The sequence below is a fragment of the Bidens hawaiensis genome, unplaced genomic scaffold, assembly GCF_021521415.1.
Source record: "Bidens hawaiensis isolate Kalapana, Puna unplaced genomic scaffold, B.hawaiensis_p1.1 tig00024637_1, whole genome shotgun sequence".
Lineage (NCBI taxonomy): Eukaryota > Viridiplantae > Streptophyta > Magnoliopsida > Asterales > Asteraceae > Bidens > Bidens hawaiensis.
Window position 1 is genome coordinate 264,358 of NW_027493896.1, and position 20,442 is coordinate 284,799.

A 20,442-nucleotide genomic window follows, 5' to 3' on the forward strand; every position below is an offset into this window, starting at 1 on the left:
TTCAAGGGGACTTTGGAGACAAATGCATCTCTATCAACTATTTTATTAAATGTGCCTTTGGCATCTTCTAATATATATGCTACACATTATATGTAATATTGATTTTGTCTTTTAAAACAAAAACCTTTACAGAAACATTAACTACCTTATGTTAGGAAATATATAGAGGAAATGCTGCCTAGTAAGAATATTCTTTTGAAAATATACTAGAAAAATAACTAATTAATGTTTGATAATGAAAATTTCATCTAAAAAGATAAAGAATGATGCCAAATATTTGTTGACATTCTTTGTGTTATCACTTTGTTCCCAACTTGATATTGATTCCTTGGATTTTTATATAAGATTTGGATAATTTTTTTTATTTGTAGCATGGAATTGGTAATGGCTCAAGAGGTTTCATATAACACAAACACAATAGTTGACATATAAACCAACACTATATATATTAACATACACAATAGCACACACTCTTGGGATTACTGCACATACAAATATATATGAAACCAAACCGTGTGAGGTGTGATATATCATATAACCATTACATCTATTATCTAGAAAGTACGGTTGGGTGATAACTGCGCTAACTGTCATCGACTGTCATGCATTTAAAAGTTTCGTAGAAACACAAAAGCACGCATCAAGAAAAAGAAAATCCACGGTGTACGTAGTAGAATATTAACCGGTGTCTGACTTCAAAGAACACCGAGTTCTAAGAATCCACCGTCAAGTGCTAGTGTCCAGAACTCTGCACTACTGCCGGTCATATTTGTAGTGTCAATATGATCGATACAAGTCACTGGAACCAAGCATAAACCTCTACTCGCAAGATCCTTAGGTAGTGCCTTCCCGTCCTAAATAAATGTAATTATTAAGTGATAATTAACAACTTTTTTAGGCAATCCCACTGTAACTAAGATTTGTATATCAATTTCTTCAACTTTTATATGACCAAATAAATAATTGCATTTTTGAATTAGTAATGTTAAAAGTTATCAATATTGTTTGTTCTACGATGGTTTAATCGGGCCAATGTGAACTTAACTTAAGTCGATGTATGCAAATGTACATCCTACGCAACTATGCAGCTCAAAGCATCAATAATAATGGCTAGACTCACGCACTTTCTAACTCTACTTTTAAGGACTCCCTTTAGTATTTTTATTTTTTAAGCATCTTTAATAAAAGTTCTTGTACTCATACGCGGTTCTTGTTTATATGGCTTAACTACAAATTTGGTAGTTGATTGATGCAATGGGAAATGAGCACTAGAGAAAACAATAGTATGTGCAACTTACAGCAGAATGTTGATCTCTCGTCCCTCCCGAAACATTATTATTGGTCGAATTCATGTACGGTGAGCTAAGTGCCGCCTGCATGTTATTTGGGGTTGAAGAATGTTGAAACAAGTAACAGATTTTTAAGCACAATGAAATGAATAATCAAAAGGAAGTAAAGAAAACATGTCACCTTAATTTGACCCTCAAAGAATTTGATCTGAGTTGTGGCCTCAAACAACACAGAAGCCATGTCAGTCTGCAAAAACTCCCATGCAAATTTATATGTTTCATATTTTAATCAATGATCGAAAATTCGAAACATAATCTAACAGTTAACTAAAATTATGGAACGACTCAATGACGAAAGTTATTGATATAAAAAGACTTGATTAGTATAGAGATAATCGGTAATTTAGTCGACATTGATAATATTTATAAAGATTTAAACATTAGTATAGTGTATGCTTCTTTAATTCCAACCAATTTCCGACATGAACTAACATTTTTTGTGTAGGAATTTTGCCGGAAACTTCCTACGCATAATTTTTGTCTCTAAGCTGTTATAAATCTGTTGGAAGATTAAGTTATTTTCGTAGGATATTTGTGGAAGTTTAATTCGTAGAAAAGTTGGCTTTTTTATTTGGTGACTTTGTGAAGTATTCTATAGCATTTACGCCTACACTTCATGATGCTCATTACCCAAACTCTGCTTTGCTATTAGTGAGATTTTTTTACTGGTGAATGGTTGTTGTTGTTTTTGTTGTTCATGATGCTAATTAGTCATTTTAGAAAATATTTTATGAACTTATTAATATGCTATCAGAATAAGAGGTTCTAAGCCTAGCTAATGAGTGCATAATTGTAAATCTTAGTAGGTAAAACTTTTATATGGATTTTGAAGTATAAGATTTAGAGTCAATAAAACGAGGATGTAGATCGAAGAGTTTGCATGAGTACCTTTCCGAAAGGCGAAACAAGTTGGTGCAAAGCATATATTCTGTCACGTCCTGACTTCTCCTTTCTCACCTGATCAATTAGATCGATCCAGTGTAGTGCAAGTTAATTGATTACCAATAATTAAATTAAGATCATGTATATATTAACCTCAAAAACCTAGCTAAACATTAATCAATCATGCAAAGAGAAACACATACATATATATGGATATATTTTAGTTTGTTGCAAGGTTCTAAATAAAGAACGCAACTCGTATATAATATAATTATTTGTTTCCAAAGTTAGTGAAACTCATATTCATGTACATGATAGATGTATGTGTGTTCAGTACGTGTGTATTTGCGTGAATGATCGCTAAGTTTATACATTTATACTTATGATTATCAATCGTATTTTCTTGATTTTATTTCTGTTATCAAAAACCTTGATTCATTATAACGTAACCACACTTCTAGTTATAGGTGAAGTATTTATAGAACTTTTTGCTGGATTAGGTGATTTAAAAAAATGGGTTTAGGTGGTTGACTAGAATATAAGTGCCTTTAGGTAATTTATCATCTCAGCGGATTACCAGTACACGTTAGCTTACTTTCAACGTGGCTGTCAACGTTATCCAGTTATTCAACAAGTGTCAACGATGTGGAATCCACTATCTCACATAGCGGATTACACAAAAGTCCTTTTAGCGACATTTACCATCTAGAAACTATGCGTAATCCGCTATCTGAGATAAGGGATTCCATGTGGACGACGTGCACTTCTTATCGGCTATCTGATATAACAACTTATCCAAAACCACTTAAATTCTAGTTAAGCATCTAAAACCATTTTTTTTCTTTAAATCATCTAATCCAACAAAAAATTCATATTTATAAGTACACCACTGTCAAAAGGTACGAAAAGTCTATGAATACGGACATTTCTAGTATGTGTTACAACTTACAATCATCAAAACCTTCTCATATATTTATTTTGTGAGCGTAAAAGTTGTAACATATATTATTGCATTTCGAAAATCTATCAAGGGACATATTAGCACTATGAATAACAGTCACATATGTAAATCACCTTTAGAAAGCTTTGGGTTGACGAGTGATGAACCGAAGCTCTTTTAGAATTCCCATTAGTAGATGTCCCATCTAAATTATATGCATGATTTACTTCTCCAACATGTCCAGCTCCCATGTTGTATCGTTCTAGATCATTTGCTAATCCGTTCCTGAAAGAATATTTTATTAGGTATCAGTCTGAGTCGGTACGCAGTAGAATCACAAACATACATGCAAACGAAAGTAGAATATAGACGACACGAGCATTTACATGGTTTGGTCAAGGTGGCCTACGTCCACGGCAACTAGAGTTTCTTCTTTATCAACTCAGACAAGATTATAATTTACAATAGTGGGCATATATATAGAGACTAATTAGGTTTAATTACTTAATGAACATGAAATGAAACAAAATATGAGCCTAAAACCCGAGACCAATCCCAAAGCCTTCACAAAGCCAACATATATCAGTTATCATATAGTGATTATATTCAAATAAGCGCATTATCACACTTCATGAAAATGGATTTGATATATATTACATAATACATATATCCCATTGGTATTACTTAATGCTTATTTATTTTAAAGATTTTTATGGATAGAGAAAGGGGTGTTACATGGTTAATTGGCTCCATGAGAGTGGAAAATCTTGGATTTCATGGCGGTGACGGTCAGCCAAAGCATTAGGCCGGTTTGCCGGCGGCCCTAGTAGAGAAGATTCAAAGTGATATGGAGGATTTAAGATGCAAGATGGCGGCAAATTAGGTGGTGGTGTGATTAAAGTTGGGTTAAGTGTCTGTTGATCAAGGGGTGGTGGTTGCAGCTTCCCATTCAAGCTCCAATAGTAATTAGGGTGTTCTTCCATCATCTAAACCACTGATTCTATTGGCACTCTATGTCTTTTTTTTCATTCACAAATTAAATGTTAGAAACCATATATAACAGACTAAACTCATCCATTCCTGGTATGTAAAACACAATAAAACAAAACTTGTTAAAGGGTCTCTTTTGCTTTACAGAAAAACACTTTTATCAAAAAATTTTAATAATTTTGTTTGTTTAACCATCAAAACAAGCCTTTCCTAGAAGCTCTTAGGGTTTGTGTCTTTTGTTTATAGTCATCCAAGTTTAAATTGCCCCCTCCATTTTTCAAAGTGTCTTGATCGACAAAGTAACTTTTGAAAGTTGTGGGGTCGGAAGGTTTGTGTCTTTTGTTTATAGTCATCCAAGTTTAAATTGCCCCCTCCATTTTTCAAAGTGTCTTGATCGACAAAGTAACTTTTGAAAGTTGTGGGGTCGGAAGTTTTGTCAATTTTCTCTTTGGTTTAATAATTTACCTGTTTTCGGTGTAACAAAAAAAGGTGGGACGTAAGAAAAGGTGATGGACAATGTTTTGGCACAATCCTAATGCCATTTGTGGTCATTAAACTATTAGCCGCAACTTAAATAGGCTAGTTGAAATATGATGTGCGTTTTAAGTTCTCGCTTAATTAATTTAAGAGTTGGACTAAGATATCGAGAACGGTTGAATTTAAGTTTTGGTTTTGTAATGGGTTAATGGGTGAGGTGGCATGGGGGGGGGGGGGGTTCCTCACCTACTGTATACATTCAAGGGTTGTTGCATACACATAATAATTTCATACATACATGCATACATACACATACATTAAAAAAAAAAGTTTTGCACACGCACACATACATATACCACTGCTCTATTGCAAAAGCCTAAACCATGCATGAAACCAAACAGAGCCAAAATGTTAGTTGTGGTTCTGTTTAATCTTTTATGATTGGCTCATGGTTTGTACAACGCCATCAAGAAACATCGTCATCAAAAAAATTTAGAAAATCTTTTTCATCAATTATAAAAGTTTAAAAGTTGTACATAAAAGTATAGAAGTGACTAGGAAAAATGTGGAGTTATTTTAACAAACTAAAATACTATATATGAGTGCTTTATTTTTATCTTTTGTGTATATATTATATGGTAGCTAGCCTTAAACAAATTGATCATTCAAGTATAAATATATATATCTTATAACCGAATTTTGGTTACGTATGCTGTAAAATAATTCACATGTTTTTAAATCAAACTTTATAATGGGCAGACTATTAGAATTCTAAACTATACTTTGTTACTATTATTGTCATCATGCATTATTCTATCTTATGTTTAGTATAGATTATTATAATTAAGTTAAATATTGAGTTGAGATAAACAAATTATACGACGTTTAGTTGTTAGGGTTATATATTATTAATTTGAGATAAACATTCGTCGGCACTTTTGGTTGTAATCCTAAATTGATTCAATAAATTCTCTTCTTCTTTAATCCCTACATATAATCTTGTTCTTGATTCTTTGAATTGCGTTCTTGATATCCAAACACAAACTATATAAAAATGTATTGAAGTTACTTTGATCAATCTTTATTGCACATATATATGTATTTGAATTAAAATTGAAGTTTTTAATTTAATTATAAAACTTTTTATTCTTGCTATTGTATTTATGAGGTTAACAAGTTTGAAAATGTGAGATACATATAATAGCAAATGTTAAGAGTTTGGTACATTTAACATAAATTATAAAATCAAATGCATATGACTTAAACATCATTAGAAAAGGCAACATTTTCCTACCATATATATATATATATATATATATATATATAGAGGATTAGGTTCATTTCAGAAGTGACTTTTATTGCGAGAAGTGCGAGAAGTGAAGGTGTAACTCCATTAATCTCTAAATTCACTATCTTTCTTATGTGTAGATGCGTTGTGTAGGTGCATATGTATGTGTGTAGGTAAGTATATGTTTGTATATGTGTACGTATGTTTGTATATGTGTATGTATGTTTGTATGTGTGTAGGTACATAGGTTTGAATGTGACTCGGTACATATATATGTTTGTAGGTAGGTTTGAATGTGTAATTAAGACATAAATACAACCAACCTACATATATGTATGTAACATCATATGAAAGGGAGTGAAATTAGGGATTAATGGAGTTATACATTCACTTCTCGCACTTTTCGCTGTAATATCACTTCTCGCAAGATCCATCCCCTATATATATATATATATATATATATAGGATGAGTATCATTACAAAACTGTTAAATTATTTAAGAACTTAAAAAAACATTGTAAACTAACTATAAATATATGAAAGAGTGAGGCTTAAACAAAATATCATGAATTTAGAGCCAGAAGTTGGCAAACCACCTACACCTTTTTTTTTGACAATCTCCTTCCCCTTAAATGCTCATTTTGAAAGCATTTTCTGTTCTTCCATTATTCCATGAAAGAGTGAAAGCTTCTAAACTTCTACGTGTCACACTATTCAATGAGATGCTACTTTCACTTGGCAAATGACATTTTATATGGTGCTAGGGCTTCGCCGGGACTTCGCCCATAAGAACCAATGAATTTCTAATTCCAATCAAATTAAAACTTAAACAAGTGTGCACCACAGAACTCTGGATTTCTTTGATGAATATTGTGATTCACATTGGTCGACGAGTCATTACAATAACACTAAATAGTTTGAAAGTGGTACAACACGTTGTCAAAACCATTCCATTAATTGGTCATGCACTCATTGTTCCACTTTGTTTAGAAGTCATAGTTACTTAAGGTTGACATCGTTTCTGGCCTTCAAATGTAACATATAAAATTGCCAAATGCCAACCAACTATTTTATAAGAGACCTTATCCGCAACCAGCGTGTCTACCAAAAATTTCCTTTACAAGGGTCATAATTATTCGGGTCTCCGTATGTAAACCAAGAGCGAATCTTAACAGGATTCACCAAAACTTTTAGGTCGGGTAGAATTGAGGAACTCTAATATTCACCAAAACTTATTTAATAGTGTGCAACATATTTACCAATTTAACAGTTGTTTTTATCATGCACACTATTTATAGGGTTATTGTTAAAAAACCTATGAGTCGTTCAACTTTTGGTATCATATAATATATTACATGTTAAAAAACCCCTCCTTGCATGGGACTACTAGAAAACTGTGTGCACTTGATGTGTTTCATATATATACTTCATTAATAACTTCAAGTTGAGTATATTAAGTTATATATATATATTAAAAACCATCAATCATACACGAGCAAAGAAAGAAAAAGGAAAAAAGAAACATTTCAAGGCGGCTATACGATCTTTAGCCATTTTAAGTCTAGCGTCTCCACATGATGTCTACAACATGTCCATTAATTACCGCAAACTAGTTAAACATATGATGTAACACAATACAATAAAAATCATTTCACGTGAATTAGTGTACAGGTTGCATCACACTAAATATATACTAACTAAAAGAACTACTTGCACCAATTTGTGTCTTAGATAATAAAATTTGGTTCGAAAGGTAATCCAACTTGAAAATACCAAAACCGAATTTGAATTCCAGGTTTGATTTTGATTTGGTTCAGTTTAAAGTTTGGTTTTCTCAAGTTCAATTCAAATAATATCTGGCAACTTTATGGCACTATCTTTTCTATTGTTTTTTTATCTTAATACAAAAAGCTGCAACTCTGCCTACCTTTATTTTTTTAATGTGTCATTGGATCCCCTTTGAATTTTTATTAGTTTTTGGTGTTGATAGTTGCATACTTTAATGGCAACAACTCTTGCATCTTGCACAATATTAATCATGGAATAAGTTAAATGTCTCTCTATTGAGTCAAATTAGAGAGATAAAATAATTGCATTCGGTAAATATAATAGGGGTGTCATTGTATCAATCAAAAAAGATAGGGAGCTTGAGAAAACTTAAACATCTTGTACTATTCGTCATAGGCAATCCCGCATCGTCCATGAACAGCAAATGCTAGTGAATGAGAGGAAAACTTCACGTCTAAGCCTCTAAGGTGGTTGGGACTACGTACGTAGTACTAGGACTAAACAGTCTCCAACGAGGCATCAAAAAACAAAGTCATGTTATATGATCCAGTTTTACCCTTTTGCATATCTACTCATAAATTTACATGAAACTCGGTTTATCATAAATTAGTACAAGAATTAGATACTACAGTTTACTAAAAGGGTCTATTGTATTAAAAATGTAAAAGGAATGCCATCCCTTTTGTCATTGTATGTAATGACTTGTAATCTATACCTTTTGATGTAATAAGCTTTAATTTGGTTACTGTTTGATGTTACTAATGACCAATAAAGCATGAACTGTGACAATGACATGGTAGCCACATAAACAATCCGTCTTAGTGAACGATGCCTTGCCGCAACGAAACTAACTAGTTATAGGTTAAAGTTTAATTACATCAAATGATAACAAAACTAAAGGTTTTATACGTCATTTATGTATTACTTATTAATTTGATTATCCGACTTGCTATAATATTCGACCTTATTAACTTATAAATTTAAATCAATTCTCATCATATGTATATTTGATCGAATACAATTTTGCAAGAAACTTTAAGAATTGGGTTGGTAGTATTTACAAATTACATGGATCTAGGCATCTAGGTACTTGTGAGTTGTGACAAGTCACAAGTTAGTAATGGGCCGGTCTAGCCACTTGAGTAAATTATTGAGCCCATGGCCCGAAAAAAAACCGTTAAAAAAGTGTTTCTTGAAATTTTGAACATAGATATAGCACAAAACACACACACACAAATTAAACAACATTGATAGATGCTAGATGTTTTAGTATTCAATTGACTTTTTGATAAATGTGAATCATAATATTCATCAAACAAGTTAAGAGGTGCAGGGATGTACGTTTGTTTAAGTTTATCATGATATTTAGTATTAGAACCTCATTAGTTCTTAGGGGAGAAGCCCAAAGCATTCCGGGGTCCAAGGGGGGCAACACACCTAATTAGGGTCAAGGGGAAGAGATCGTAGATAGGGTCGAGCTGTATGATTCAAATTTCATTAGAAATTCAATTTACAGATGGTATTCGTGATCTAGTGACAATAAAAAATTCAAATTGAAGAGTTCGAATGTATCCGATGGGATCCGTGATTTCAAGATCAAGTGGTTTCGACAAAGGATCCAAGATCTTGAACGGGTGCTTAAGATCAAGCGGCTCAAGTAGAGTATTTGATGTGTTTCATTAGGAGATGCATCTAAAGGATACTGGGTCGTGTACTTCGACATGGATGAAGGTGGTGACGGAAAGGAGCATCCTTTCGGCCACCCCCACCCCCAGTTCTTTGAACCAATTTATGAAGACATAGAATCTACTAATCAAAATCTTCATCAAAATAAGGAGACCAAAGACAAGTATTTTCAAGCTTTCAAGTCTAGTATAACCACAAGCCTGAAAAAGAACAAAGGATCTGATCTCTTATCTTGGTTTGTAAATGATCTTTTCTATTTTCTCAAAGAATCAAGGACGAGTATTTTTCAAAGACTAAGGATGGCATGCCATCAACATGGGATGCCATCATGACGGCGGCCAAGCGCTTTGCCGAGACGGAGAAGCAACTGGGAAGGGATCTTCCCCAGAGTACACACCTCTACACGCAGAGGACAAGAGAGAACAATGTTCGGATCGCCCGGCAGAACAAAAAGAGGAAGCTAGGTATCTGGCAGTCAAGGGTAAACTTTGACACCTCATCCAGCTCTCACCCTCTTGTTGGCGGAAGAAATCACACACACCCTTCAAGCCAAAAGCACCGGTGGACGCCACTCACCAAAAGCGTCACGGAGATATTTGCCACTGAAAAGCTACCGTGGCCAAAAGCTCCAATGATCCGGCAGCGACCGAATGCGGATCAGAGCAAATCCTGTGACTTCCACGGGACAAAAGGTCATGGTACGGAAGAGTGTACATCCTTGAAGGATATTGTTGAAGCATTCGTCAAGGATGGAAGACTGGCACACCTGGTGGCATCAATCAAGAAGGGAGGAAGGAACGACAACCGGTACCGAGGCAACGGACGAAAGCCCGTGGACATCAGCATCAACATGGTTCATGGTAAGATCAGAAGAAAAAGGCGAACGCCAGAACCATGTGCGTGGAAGGAAGCTGAGGTGCGCTTCCCGCGAGTGCCAGGAGGACCCAGCAAAGAAGGCCCTATCGTCATCAAAAGCCAGCTGGGGCACTACATCACTTCTCGCACTCTTGCTGACAACGGCGCCTCGTCAACGGTGATGTACAGGCAGTTCTTCGACAAGCTAGATGACGAAGACAAGGAACGCCTGGAAACGATCTGTGCCTCGATGGAAGGGTTTGATGGCAGCACAAACACCCCCTGGGTATCCTATCTTTCCCCGTCACTCTTACGGATGGGAAACACTCCCGCACAGAAGATGTGGACTTTGTCGTGATGAGGAAGCCACACCACACATACGACATTCTCTTCAGGAGAGACGGGATGGCAAGATTCAACGTCGTGGTATCCTCAGTCCACGGCATGATGGGATGGCCAACAGCTGAGGGTGTAGCGATGATCACCGGCATTCCCCAGGTATGCATCGCATCTGTCTCATCTAAACCCAAACCAAAGATGGCTAAACCAACCATCACCGAACCAGAAAGATGGGCCTTCAACGGCAAGTACCCTGACCAGGCCGTCACCATTGGCCCAACAATTGTTGATCCCACACGCACCTTACTCAAGCGCTTATTACAAAAAAACGCTGACATCTTCGCGTGGACACCAGCTGACATGACTGGTGTACCCCGAAGTAAGGCAGAGCATAAGCTCAAATGCGATCCGGCTGTTACGCCGATCGTACAAAAGCGCAGAGTAATGGGGCCAGAACAAACTAACGCGTGTAGAACCCAAGTCAAGGAACTCCTTGACGCAGGCATCGTACGCGTTAGTAGATATCAAACTTGGGTTGCAAATCCCGTTATGGTACCGAAGAATAACAAACAATGGCGCATGTGCATAGATTTCAAGGACTTGAACAAAGCATGCCCCAAAGATTGTTATCCGTTACCCGAAATTGATCTTAAGGTGGATTCGTTGGCACCGTTCCGCCTTAAATGCTTCCTGGACGCGTATAAGGGGTACCATCAAATACACATGGCCGTTGATGATCAGGACAAAACCGCTTTTCGGACGCCCGATGGCACATTTTGTTACCAAATGATGCCATTCGGACTTAAGAATGCCGGGTCCACATACCAACGCCTGATGGACAACCAGTTTCATGCCCAAATTGGGAGGAACTTGGAAGTCTACATGGATGACTTGGTCATCAAAAGCCCTGACCCAGAAGCGATGTTGAAAGACATCGAAGAGACTTTCAACACGCTCAGGAAGATAAACATGAAGCTCAACCCGAGCAAGTGTGCCTTTGGAATGGAAGAAGGGAAGTTCTTGGGGGTCATCGTCACTAAAGATGGCTTCAGAGCGAACCCTGAAAAGGTCGAAGCCATTATCAAAATGGAATCACCTACTACCATCAAACAGGCTCAGACACTGAATGGACGACTAGTGGCACTTAATCGCTTTTTGGCAAACCACGCGGATAAGTCGTTTCCCTTCGTGTCAACGTTGAGAAACTGTTTAAAGAAAACGCACTTCCGCTGGACACCAGAAGCGGAAGCAGCTTTTCAGGAGATTCGGTCACGCTTGATCGAACTCCCAACGCTCACAGCACCAAAAGCGGGAGAGGAGTTAATCCTATACCTTTCCGCAACAGATAGAGCAACCGGGGCAGTCCTGCTAGTAGAGCGAAAAGGCATCCAGATGCCAATCTATTATGTCAGCCGTATCCTAACAGACGTAGAAACCCGGTACTCTACCCTCGAAAAATTAGTCTTAGCACTTATACACGCTTCACGCAGGTTAAGACGATATTTCCAGGGTCACCCAATCACCATTCTCTCCAACTTCAAACTTGCAAACGTTCTAGGCAAACCCGAGTTATCGGGACGCCTAGCCAAATGGGCAATTGAGTTGGGGGAATACGCGATAAAGTATAAGCCAAGACCAGCCATAAAAGGCCAGGTTCTGGCCGACTTTATTGCAGAAGTGCCTGCATCGCGGGAAAAAGAGTGCCAGGAAGAGGCTCAACCCTCTCCAGCACAAGACATCAATGATGTCTGGCGACTCTACACTGATGGAGCAGCCAGTAACGAGGGTTCAGGCGCAGGGCTGAAACTAACCAACCCAGCAGGCCAAGAATACACTTACGCTATTCGACTGGATTTTCCAAGTACGAATAACGAAGCCGAGTATGAGGCATTCTTGGCTGGGCTGAGAATTGCGCGTAAGATGGGAGTGAAAAACTTGGAAGCCCACGTGGATTCCATGTTAGTAGCCAATCAAATCAACGGGACGTACACGGCCGTGAACGACACAATGGCCCTGTACCTCGCACAAGCAAAATCCCTTATGCGCGATTTCAACGACTGCAAAGTCATACACGTCAAGCGAAGTGAAAACAAATCTGCGGATGCGTTAAGCAAGCTTGCATCATTAGCCTTCACCCACTTAGGAAAGGATATCCGCATTGAACTCCTCGAGACACCTTCGGTCCCGCACAAGGAAATTTGTGTCATCCAAACCGGCACGGAAACGTGGATGACACCAATAATAAAATACCTTGCGGCAGGTACACTGCCAGAGTCAAAAGCACAGGCAAGAAAACTACGCTGTAAAGCACTGAATTATCAACTCATCAATGACATTCTTTACAGACGTAACTTTCTTGGCCCACTCTTGAGATGCGTAGACAACCAAGATGCTGACTACCTCCTAAGGGAAGTACACGAAGGCATCTGTGGAATACACGCAGGTCCCCGCGCTGTTGTAGCTAAGCTAAACAACGCGGGATACTTTTGGCCGGGGATGCATACGGACGCGCTGGCATACATCAGAAAATGTAGGTCTTGCCAGCTCTACGCACCCAACACGCACCGCCCGAAGAATGAACTTGTTCCAGTCACCTCTTCATGGCCATTTCAGAAGTGGGCCATCGATGTGACAGGCCCATTTCCTACAGCAGCAGGAAATGTTCAGTTCCTAGTGGTAGCCATCGACTACTTCACCAAGTGGATAGAAGCAAAACCCTTAGCCCAAACAACCGCGAAACATATCAAAAAATTTATTTGGGAATTTATTATTTGTCGTTTTGGACTTCCACAGAATTTGGTGAGCGATAACGGCACCAACTTTGCTGACAAGAAGCTACAACAGTGGCTGAAAGAACTTCAAATCACCCACACCTTTACATCAGTGGCACACCCGCAAGGTAATGGTGAGGTGGAAAGAGCAAATAAGAGCATCGTCGAAGGCATAAAGAAAAGACTCTTGGAACACAGATCCGGCTGGGTGGACGAGCTTCCGCACGTCCTTTGGGCAAACAGAACACTGAAGAAGGCCAGTACGGGAGAAACCCCGTTCAGCCTCACTTATGGCACTGAAGCCATGGTCCCGGTCGAAATTGGTTTACCCTCACCAAGGGTCTTGATTCAGCCAGAAGACAATGATGCGGAAAGACGGTTGGACCTTATGCTAACCGAGGAACGCAGAGACTTAGCCTCAGTGCGTGAAAAGAACTACAAGCGACAAATGCAAAAGTACTACAACACGCGGGTAAAACTCTGCAACTTCAATGTAGGAGACTACATACTGCGTAACAACGAGGCTTCGAACCATGAACGCCCAGGAAAGCTGGCCCCGGTCTGGGAAGGGCCATACATTATCAAAGAAGTCCTGGGAAAGGGCGCATACCGGCTCGAAAGGCTCGATGGCACTCCCATCCCAAGAACATGGAATGGAGCTCAATTACGCAAATGTTATATGTAGATCAATTCCAAACTTGTAAAGAAAAGGCCTAGAGCCACTTCTAATGGAAATGATTCTCCTTTCACAATGTGTTGATAGCCTTACCTTTATACTTATGAACTTCCCACACTGATGTGCCGGTATTCACCGCATAAATGGGGGAAGAAGTAAGTCGTTACGTGTGGAAGGCGGCAAAACCCGCATAAACACAACGCTAAAAATAAGGAAAACCTACACGCAGGTCAGATGTAAGTAAAGTCTAGCCATCCTTGTAAGTGCAAGTGACGGTCTTACCCGCACAATCACGAACAAGGAAGCAAAACTTCAACCTATCATCTACCACGTTCAAAGGTTAACTTATTCTGAACACTTAGAAAATTTCAAAGGAAAATATGAGGAAAACTTCCACGCAGGTCAGATATAAGTAAAGTTAAGCCATCCTACTAAGTGTAAGTGACGGTCATACCCGCACAATCATGAAAGAGGAAGCGAAACAAACTTATAATTTACCACGTTAAAAAGTTAACTTATCTAAGTACTAAAGAAATTGCTAAGTTAGATCAAAACATACGTAAAATAAACAAGGCAAAGAACTAACACAATCTTTATTCCATCAAATTCAAATATTACAAAGATAGCTATACAAAAGCAAAAATCTACGCTAATGGTGGAAAGGGATCTTCAGAATCAAGCTTCAGGACCACTTCCACTTGGACCCGCTCCATCAGTGGAGCGTGGTGGTTCAAGGAAGGCTTTAAGAATAGCTAGCCCATCATCAGCAACAGCGACTTCGTTCACCTTCTCCACCACCGGATGCGGGAAGGCGGCATACTGGTTCACTGCTTGGTCGTAAATAGCTTCAGTATCCACATCATACAAAGGGAAGTTGGAAGGCGGGATGCCTTTCTCAACGAACCCTAGACCAAGCAGGAAGCCGGCCTTTTCCCCATCCTCATGAGAAGCGTTGAGGGCTGCGCTCATAGCATCGTCATAAGACGTCTCTGAGAAGACCCGATGCACAACCTACAAAGAAAAAATACAAGTATCAGAACCTTTTCTATTTATAAAGAAAAGCGTGAAGACATGAAGCTAAACATACCTGAGACAACGCTTCTCGAAGAAGCCATTCCTTGGCAACCAGAGCTTCTTGGAGGGCAGCTTGAGCTTCGTTACGGGCGCGTTCGGCTTCACTCTTGTTGAGGTTGGCAAGCAACACATCTTTAGCCGCAGCCTCTTCGACGCCCTTTAGCTTACGCTCGGTATGGTCAAGCACCCCCCTCTGGTCCAGGATTTCTTGAAGCTTCTTAGCGTCCTCCATCGCCAAGGCATCATGAGCCTGCTGGAGAGCCTCTAATTTGGCTTTAAGCTCTTCATTCTCCAGGCGTAGAGGCTCAGCAACAGCTTCAGCCTTGGTGGCCCTTTCAGTCGCGTTCCTAGCAGTCTCCTTAGCCAGCCGAAGCTGTTCATTAACAGCTTGGGCAGCCTTGGAGCGAGCCTCGAGACGGGCCTGAACCTCAACTTCAAGGGCCTTGAACGCCTTCTCATTCTCCGCCGCCGCGGCGGAAAGCCTCCTATTCTCCTCCCGGACAGCCCGCGCCTGAGCTACTTCCTGAAGGCGAGCTGCTTTTAACTTGTCGTTTTCACGACAAAGCAGCTCGACGCGCGGCTGCATCCGGGCCAGGAGAACCCGAAGCTCATTGCTTAGCCTACCCTCCTGGTAGCTAGCCATGGCTTCCCCCAACGCACCACTGGGAGCAGCGTGACGAGCCCACTCCACGCACTCCACAGGTGTGCGAAGGGTTGTTCCTCGGCGAATGTTCCATCGTGGAACATACACTTCATTGGAATCCGACACTGCAAAAAACAAAGAGCAGTTAGGAAAAGATGATTGAAAAATATAAAATAGGCCAAAAGAACCCTACGCACCTGTAGGGTCAATAACTGGCCGATAGCCGCCGAACCCATCACCTGAACCCAAGGGAAATCCATCCAAGAGGTCAGGCAGATGGGAAGGTGGCAGAGTTTGGCGATACGCCCCATGCATACCTGAAGGATCGGCCGTCGTTGCCGATGACGGAGGAGGCATGGTAGCGGCCGCCGCGGTCGCCGTTGCGGAATCCGCAGCAATAGTAACCGCCGGCTCGGTGAAAGATGCTGTAAAAATAGCACTCACAGCCGGCGGTGACGTCATCACAGCTGGAACAGTCGGCTCAAAGGAGTGAGCAACTGAACCAGCGGAAGCAGGCGCAGGCGCCTGGGTCGTCGCCTCAGGTAGGCTGACCAAGCCTACCGTCATTGGCGGAGAGGTACTCCTCTGCGCTCCACCCTGGAATGCGTCAACATCCACGCCTGCGTAAAGAAGATAAGTGTTAATGATATTAAGCTATGAAGTTAAAGATAAAGGAAGTTTGTACTTACGGGTTTTCTTGAGCCTAAAGGTACGGAGAGGCGGGGACGAACCCGATGGAGCCGGCCTCTTTGCGCCGCTCACCGTCGTCTTCTTGGGCTCTCCGGAGGTGACAGTCGCAGCCTCCGGAGCGGTGGTCTTATCACCACCGGGATTCCCCGCCACCTCTTCGCTCTCGGTCTCCGAATCAGACCGAGGCACCGGATCGGCAGTGGAGGCCACCTTCCCCTTCCCCTTCCCGCCGGCAGCCTTCTTCTTCCGCACCAACGGAGGACCATCTGCGGATTCCTCATCAGAACATACGATTAGAGGAATTCCAGCAGAGGTTTCAACATTGAGGGGTCGAGGGTTGAATAGCGCCTTACCTGGCCGCCTGGCGCTCAGGATCTCATGGCCTAGCGGGTAGACCTCCACGAACCGATCCGCCGTTTGTTCTAGGATGGGCAACTCGTTCTCGTCTAGAGCGCGAGTACCCATCCGAGCGGGACCGTCAGCCTCCCGCGGGTTCAGGAGCGACTGCAAGTCGTTCCCCTCTGAAATAAACAGGAAAAAAGTTAGAAGAAATTCAGAATCAACAAAAAGAAACAAAGCATACCGTAAGGAACAGAGTTCGAACCGTATTCGAGGACGATCGGAATCTTTCGCGCATCCGCCTCCTTCCACACCCGGCTCATCCCCAGCATCACCATCCCGGACTCCGCAAACCGGTAAACCGGAGATTGGACTCGGGATATCTTCGAAAACCATTCCGCCTCCTCGTAGTTGGAGGCGTGAAGGCTGGGAAGTGCTTGCCCGTTCTTGAATTTCATGGCAAGGGGGATGGCGCGAGCGGATATGTAGAAGAACTCCCGCTTCCACGAGCGAAGACTGCGCTCGGTTGGGCAGATCTTCAAACCCTTAATCCGGGTTATCAATGTATACCACCCCTGGATGCACCTCCAAGTGTAGAAGGTCATCAGGCGGTCAACATAGGGCTCAATGCCCAGAATCCGGCACACCCACTCGAAGTGCCGAATCTTGGCAATCGCCATCGGGTGCACCTCGGTCAGGTGCACACCGTGCCTCTCCAGGACACGGTAAACAAACTTTGTCAATGGGAACCTAAGATTCCCATAAACAAAGAATGCAGCATATACCCCGATCTTGCCTATGGGGGCATCGTACACTGTCTGATGGGGTTCAGGAAACTCAGGCTCGAGAGACTCGAGCATGAACTTCCTGACGACGTACTGGTACAGATCGACAGGCAAAGCACACTGGCACTCGCCAGCAGTACTCTTGTCGTCGGCTGTAGACTCGAGATCACGAGACGACATCTTGCAGATGAAAGAAAACGATTTCGAGAAAAGGCTCGACTGAAAAGTTGAGTATTCACCGGAAATCGTTCTGAAGATGAAGAGAAAAGTGAAAGTGTGAATTACAAAGAACCCTCTCCCCCTTTATATACTAATCGCAATTAATGCGATGAATTTAATGCGGAGGAGAGAGAAATCGAAGGTGCAATGAAACTATGACACGTGGCAGAAAGCAAGCTGGCAACAGCTGTTGAAAGGACGCATACCATTAATTTCGCGGCCACGCGCCCGAAAAAACGGGCCCACGCGCCTGAAAAGCGACTGGAATGACCAGGTACTGTCACGTTACCATAACTTCCTGCACGTCCTGACACAGTCAGAAGAAACCGTCGCACGACGTTTCAGAGGTTTGGACTGTTCTTATCCTTTCACCAACTCTTCGAATTTCAAAATTCAAAAAGATTCAAAAGTAAGCGGGAAAATACCCCTTACCTTGGCAACCAAGTAACCATAAGACGGGTGCGGGTACAGTGTTAAGGCAAAACCCTTCACATACTTAGCACCCGCAGGGAATTGACGCCAGGAATACCTTGGCAACCAAGTAACCATAAGACGGGTGCGGGTACAGTGTCAAGGCAAAACCCTTCACATACTTAGCACCCGCAGGGAATTGACGCCAGGAATACCTTGGAAGTAAAGTAACCATAAGACGAGTGCGGGTACAGTGTCAAGGCAAAACCCTTCACATACTTAGCACTCTGCAGGGAATTCAAACCAAGAAGGATCTTCTGGGCCATGCCTGCGGAAACGGGAATAACATCCCCGCGTAACGAGAACGTCGAGAACTATATTGTTTGAAACTCCAAGATGGAATTGGTGGTTTTAGCATAGTTGATCAGTATGTTGAAAACTACCAAAACCCCATGGAGAATCCACACAAGTGGGACTCAACGCTCCTGACTTGCGAGGAGGTTACAAACCTACCCGCTTCATACCCAAAGATCAAGCAGAAAAGTCGGGAATTTCTGCGTGACATCAGGAAAACCGCGGGAAGAATCACCACGGAAAACCTAAAAACTAAACCCTTTTCAAAACCCCTTGCTAAGTCCAAAAGTTCACCTCACTTATTAATAATTCATGAGAAGAACATTGGACTGGGGGGACTTGAAGAGGTAGGTCCCAGCAGAGCCCAGTTGGACCCGCAAGACTCACCTTGAACAGGGACGATTGCGCAACGACCAACTGCTCCCGCAGGACCCACCATGCTCAAAGAACCTTACGCGCAGTACGCCAGCTGTACCCGCAGGGAAAGCCTCCCAATGGTGAAGTACCCCGCCTGTTCCCGCAGTTGCGGATACAAGCCATCAGGGAAGGCTACCCGCACTAACAGCAAGGCTACACGCACAAGGCACTAGCTACTTCAGTAGTCACATGAAGGAATGAGCAAGGCGGGAATTCTCCCGCCTAAATGAGCCAGTCCGTATGCTTCTGGAAGATCTTTTGTACTATACCTACTAAGGTATGGGCAGAACAGACGATTTGACCAGAACAGCCCGTGAACCAATCACAGGGTGACAGCTCACCGACAACAGTACGAGGAGGAGCACCCTCTAGTACTGTTTGTCACTATTAGCCGCTGCCTACTCACCAACCCTTACGATGGGACGTGCGCAGCCTACAGTTGGTGGAACAGTGCGTAGCCGACAGTAAAGGAACAGTGTACAGCCGACCTTGTTACTGTCGGCCGTAGCCTATCCACCAACCAGCATGGCCTGTGCGTAGTCCACTGTTGGTGGAACAGGAATACTATTCAGCCGGCTGTACCTTCTAGGAAACCTACCTTCGGCTATAAATACTCCAACACCTTGGAATGGTAAGGACATCATCTGATATCTCAATCTTATCTAGCAAGCTCTTAATATACACTTATATTCAGAGCAATCTAGTCTGATTCTCACGCCGGAGGGTGGTCACAAGGAGGAACCCCCCCTTCTCAGTGACGAGCTTACGGTGTCTGTTTTGCAGGTCCCCTGAAGAACAACCTTCTCTGCTAGACCTCATCCTCGTGGGAAACATTACTTAACCCCCAGATTATCTATAATCTGCCCAGGGTTCACTTAGTGTTTCTTCAGTTTGTAAATGATCTTTTCTATTTTCTCAAAGAATCAAGGACGAGTATTTTTCAAAGACTAAGGAGGTCGAGAGACCTACCAACCCAATAGACCCAAGACAAGATGCTCGTGTGATACCAACCCAGAGCCTAGAAAGATGAATTATTTGAGTGGGTCAAGTCAAAAATGAACAAGAAACAAACCAAAAGAAAAGAAAATGTTCCCCACATTGGGAGATAAACGAGAATACCACAATCAAATGCAATGCCACGCGGAAGTGAAAGCTGATAGAGAATCAAATTCTCCACGGAATTAATAGATGAAAAGACCTTTTAATGAATAGGACCCGACGAAAACTTTCGTTTTTCGAAGACAAGGACCAAACAAGTTTCATATATCAAATTATTATCATCTATAAAGCGAACCATGTAGAAGTTGTTTTCTCCTTTGTAGAATAGAAAATGTTTAAATTCTATACAATTCATGATGTTAACTGTAATTAAACTTGCAATTGGTTTAATGATAAAGGGCATTTTTAGTAAACATTTTATTTACAATATCTACTACTTTAATAAAAAAATAATATTTTGTGCCACTTGT

General features: G+C 41.3%; 1 protein-coding gene across 1 annotated transcript; it reads right to left on the reverse strand.

Annotated features, from left to right (window-relative positions):
- Positions 1-470: 470 nt before the first annotated feature.
- LOC143569681 (uncharacterized) lies at positions 471-4,360 on the reverse strand. The gene is made up of 6 exons (XM_077055535.1): positions 3,907-4,360; positions 3,306-3,456; positions 2,238-2,306; positions 1,471-1,536; positions 1,299-1,373; positions 471-854 (listed from the first exon to the last, which is right to left on the reverse strand). The coding sequence occupies exons 1-6, from the start codon at positions 4,155-4,157 to the stop codon at positions 696-698; spliced, it is 771 nt and encodes a 256-aa protein (XP_076911650.1). The 5' UTR covers positions 4,158-4,360; the 3' UTR covers positions 471-695.
- Between the last annotated feature and the right edge of the window lie 16,082 nt (positions 4,361-20,442).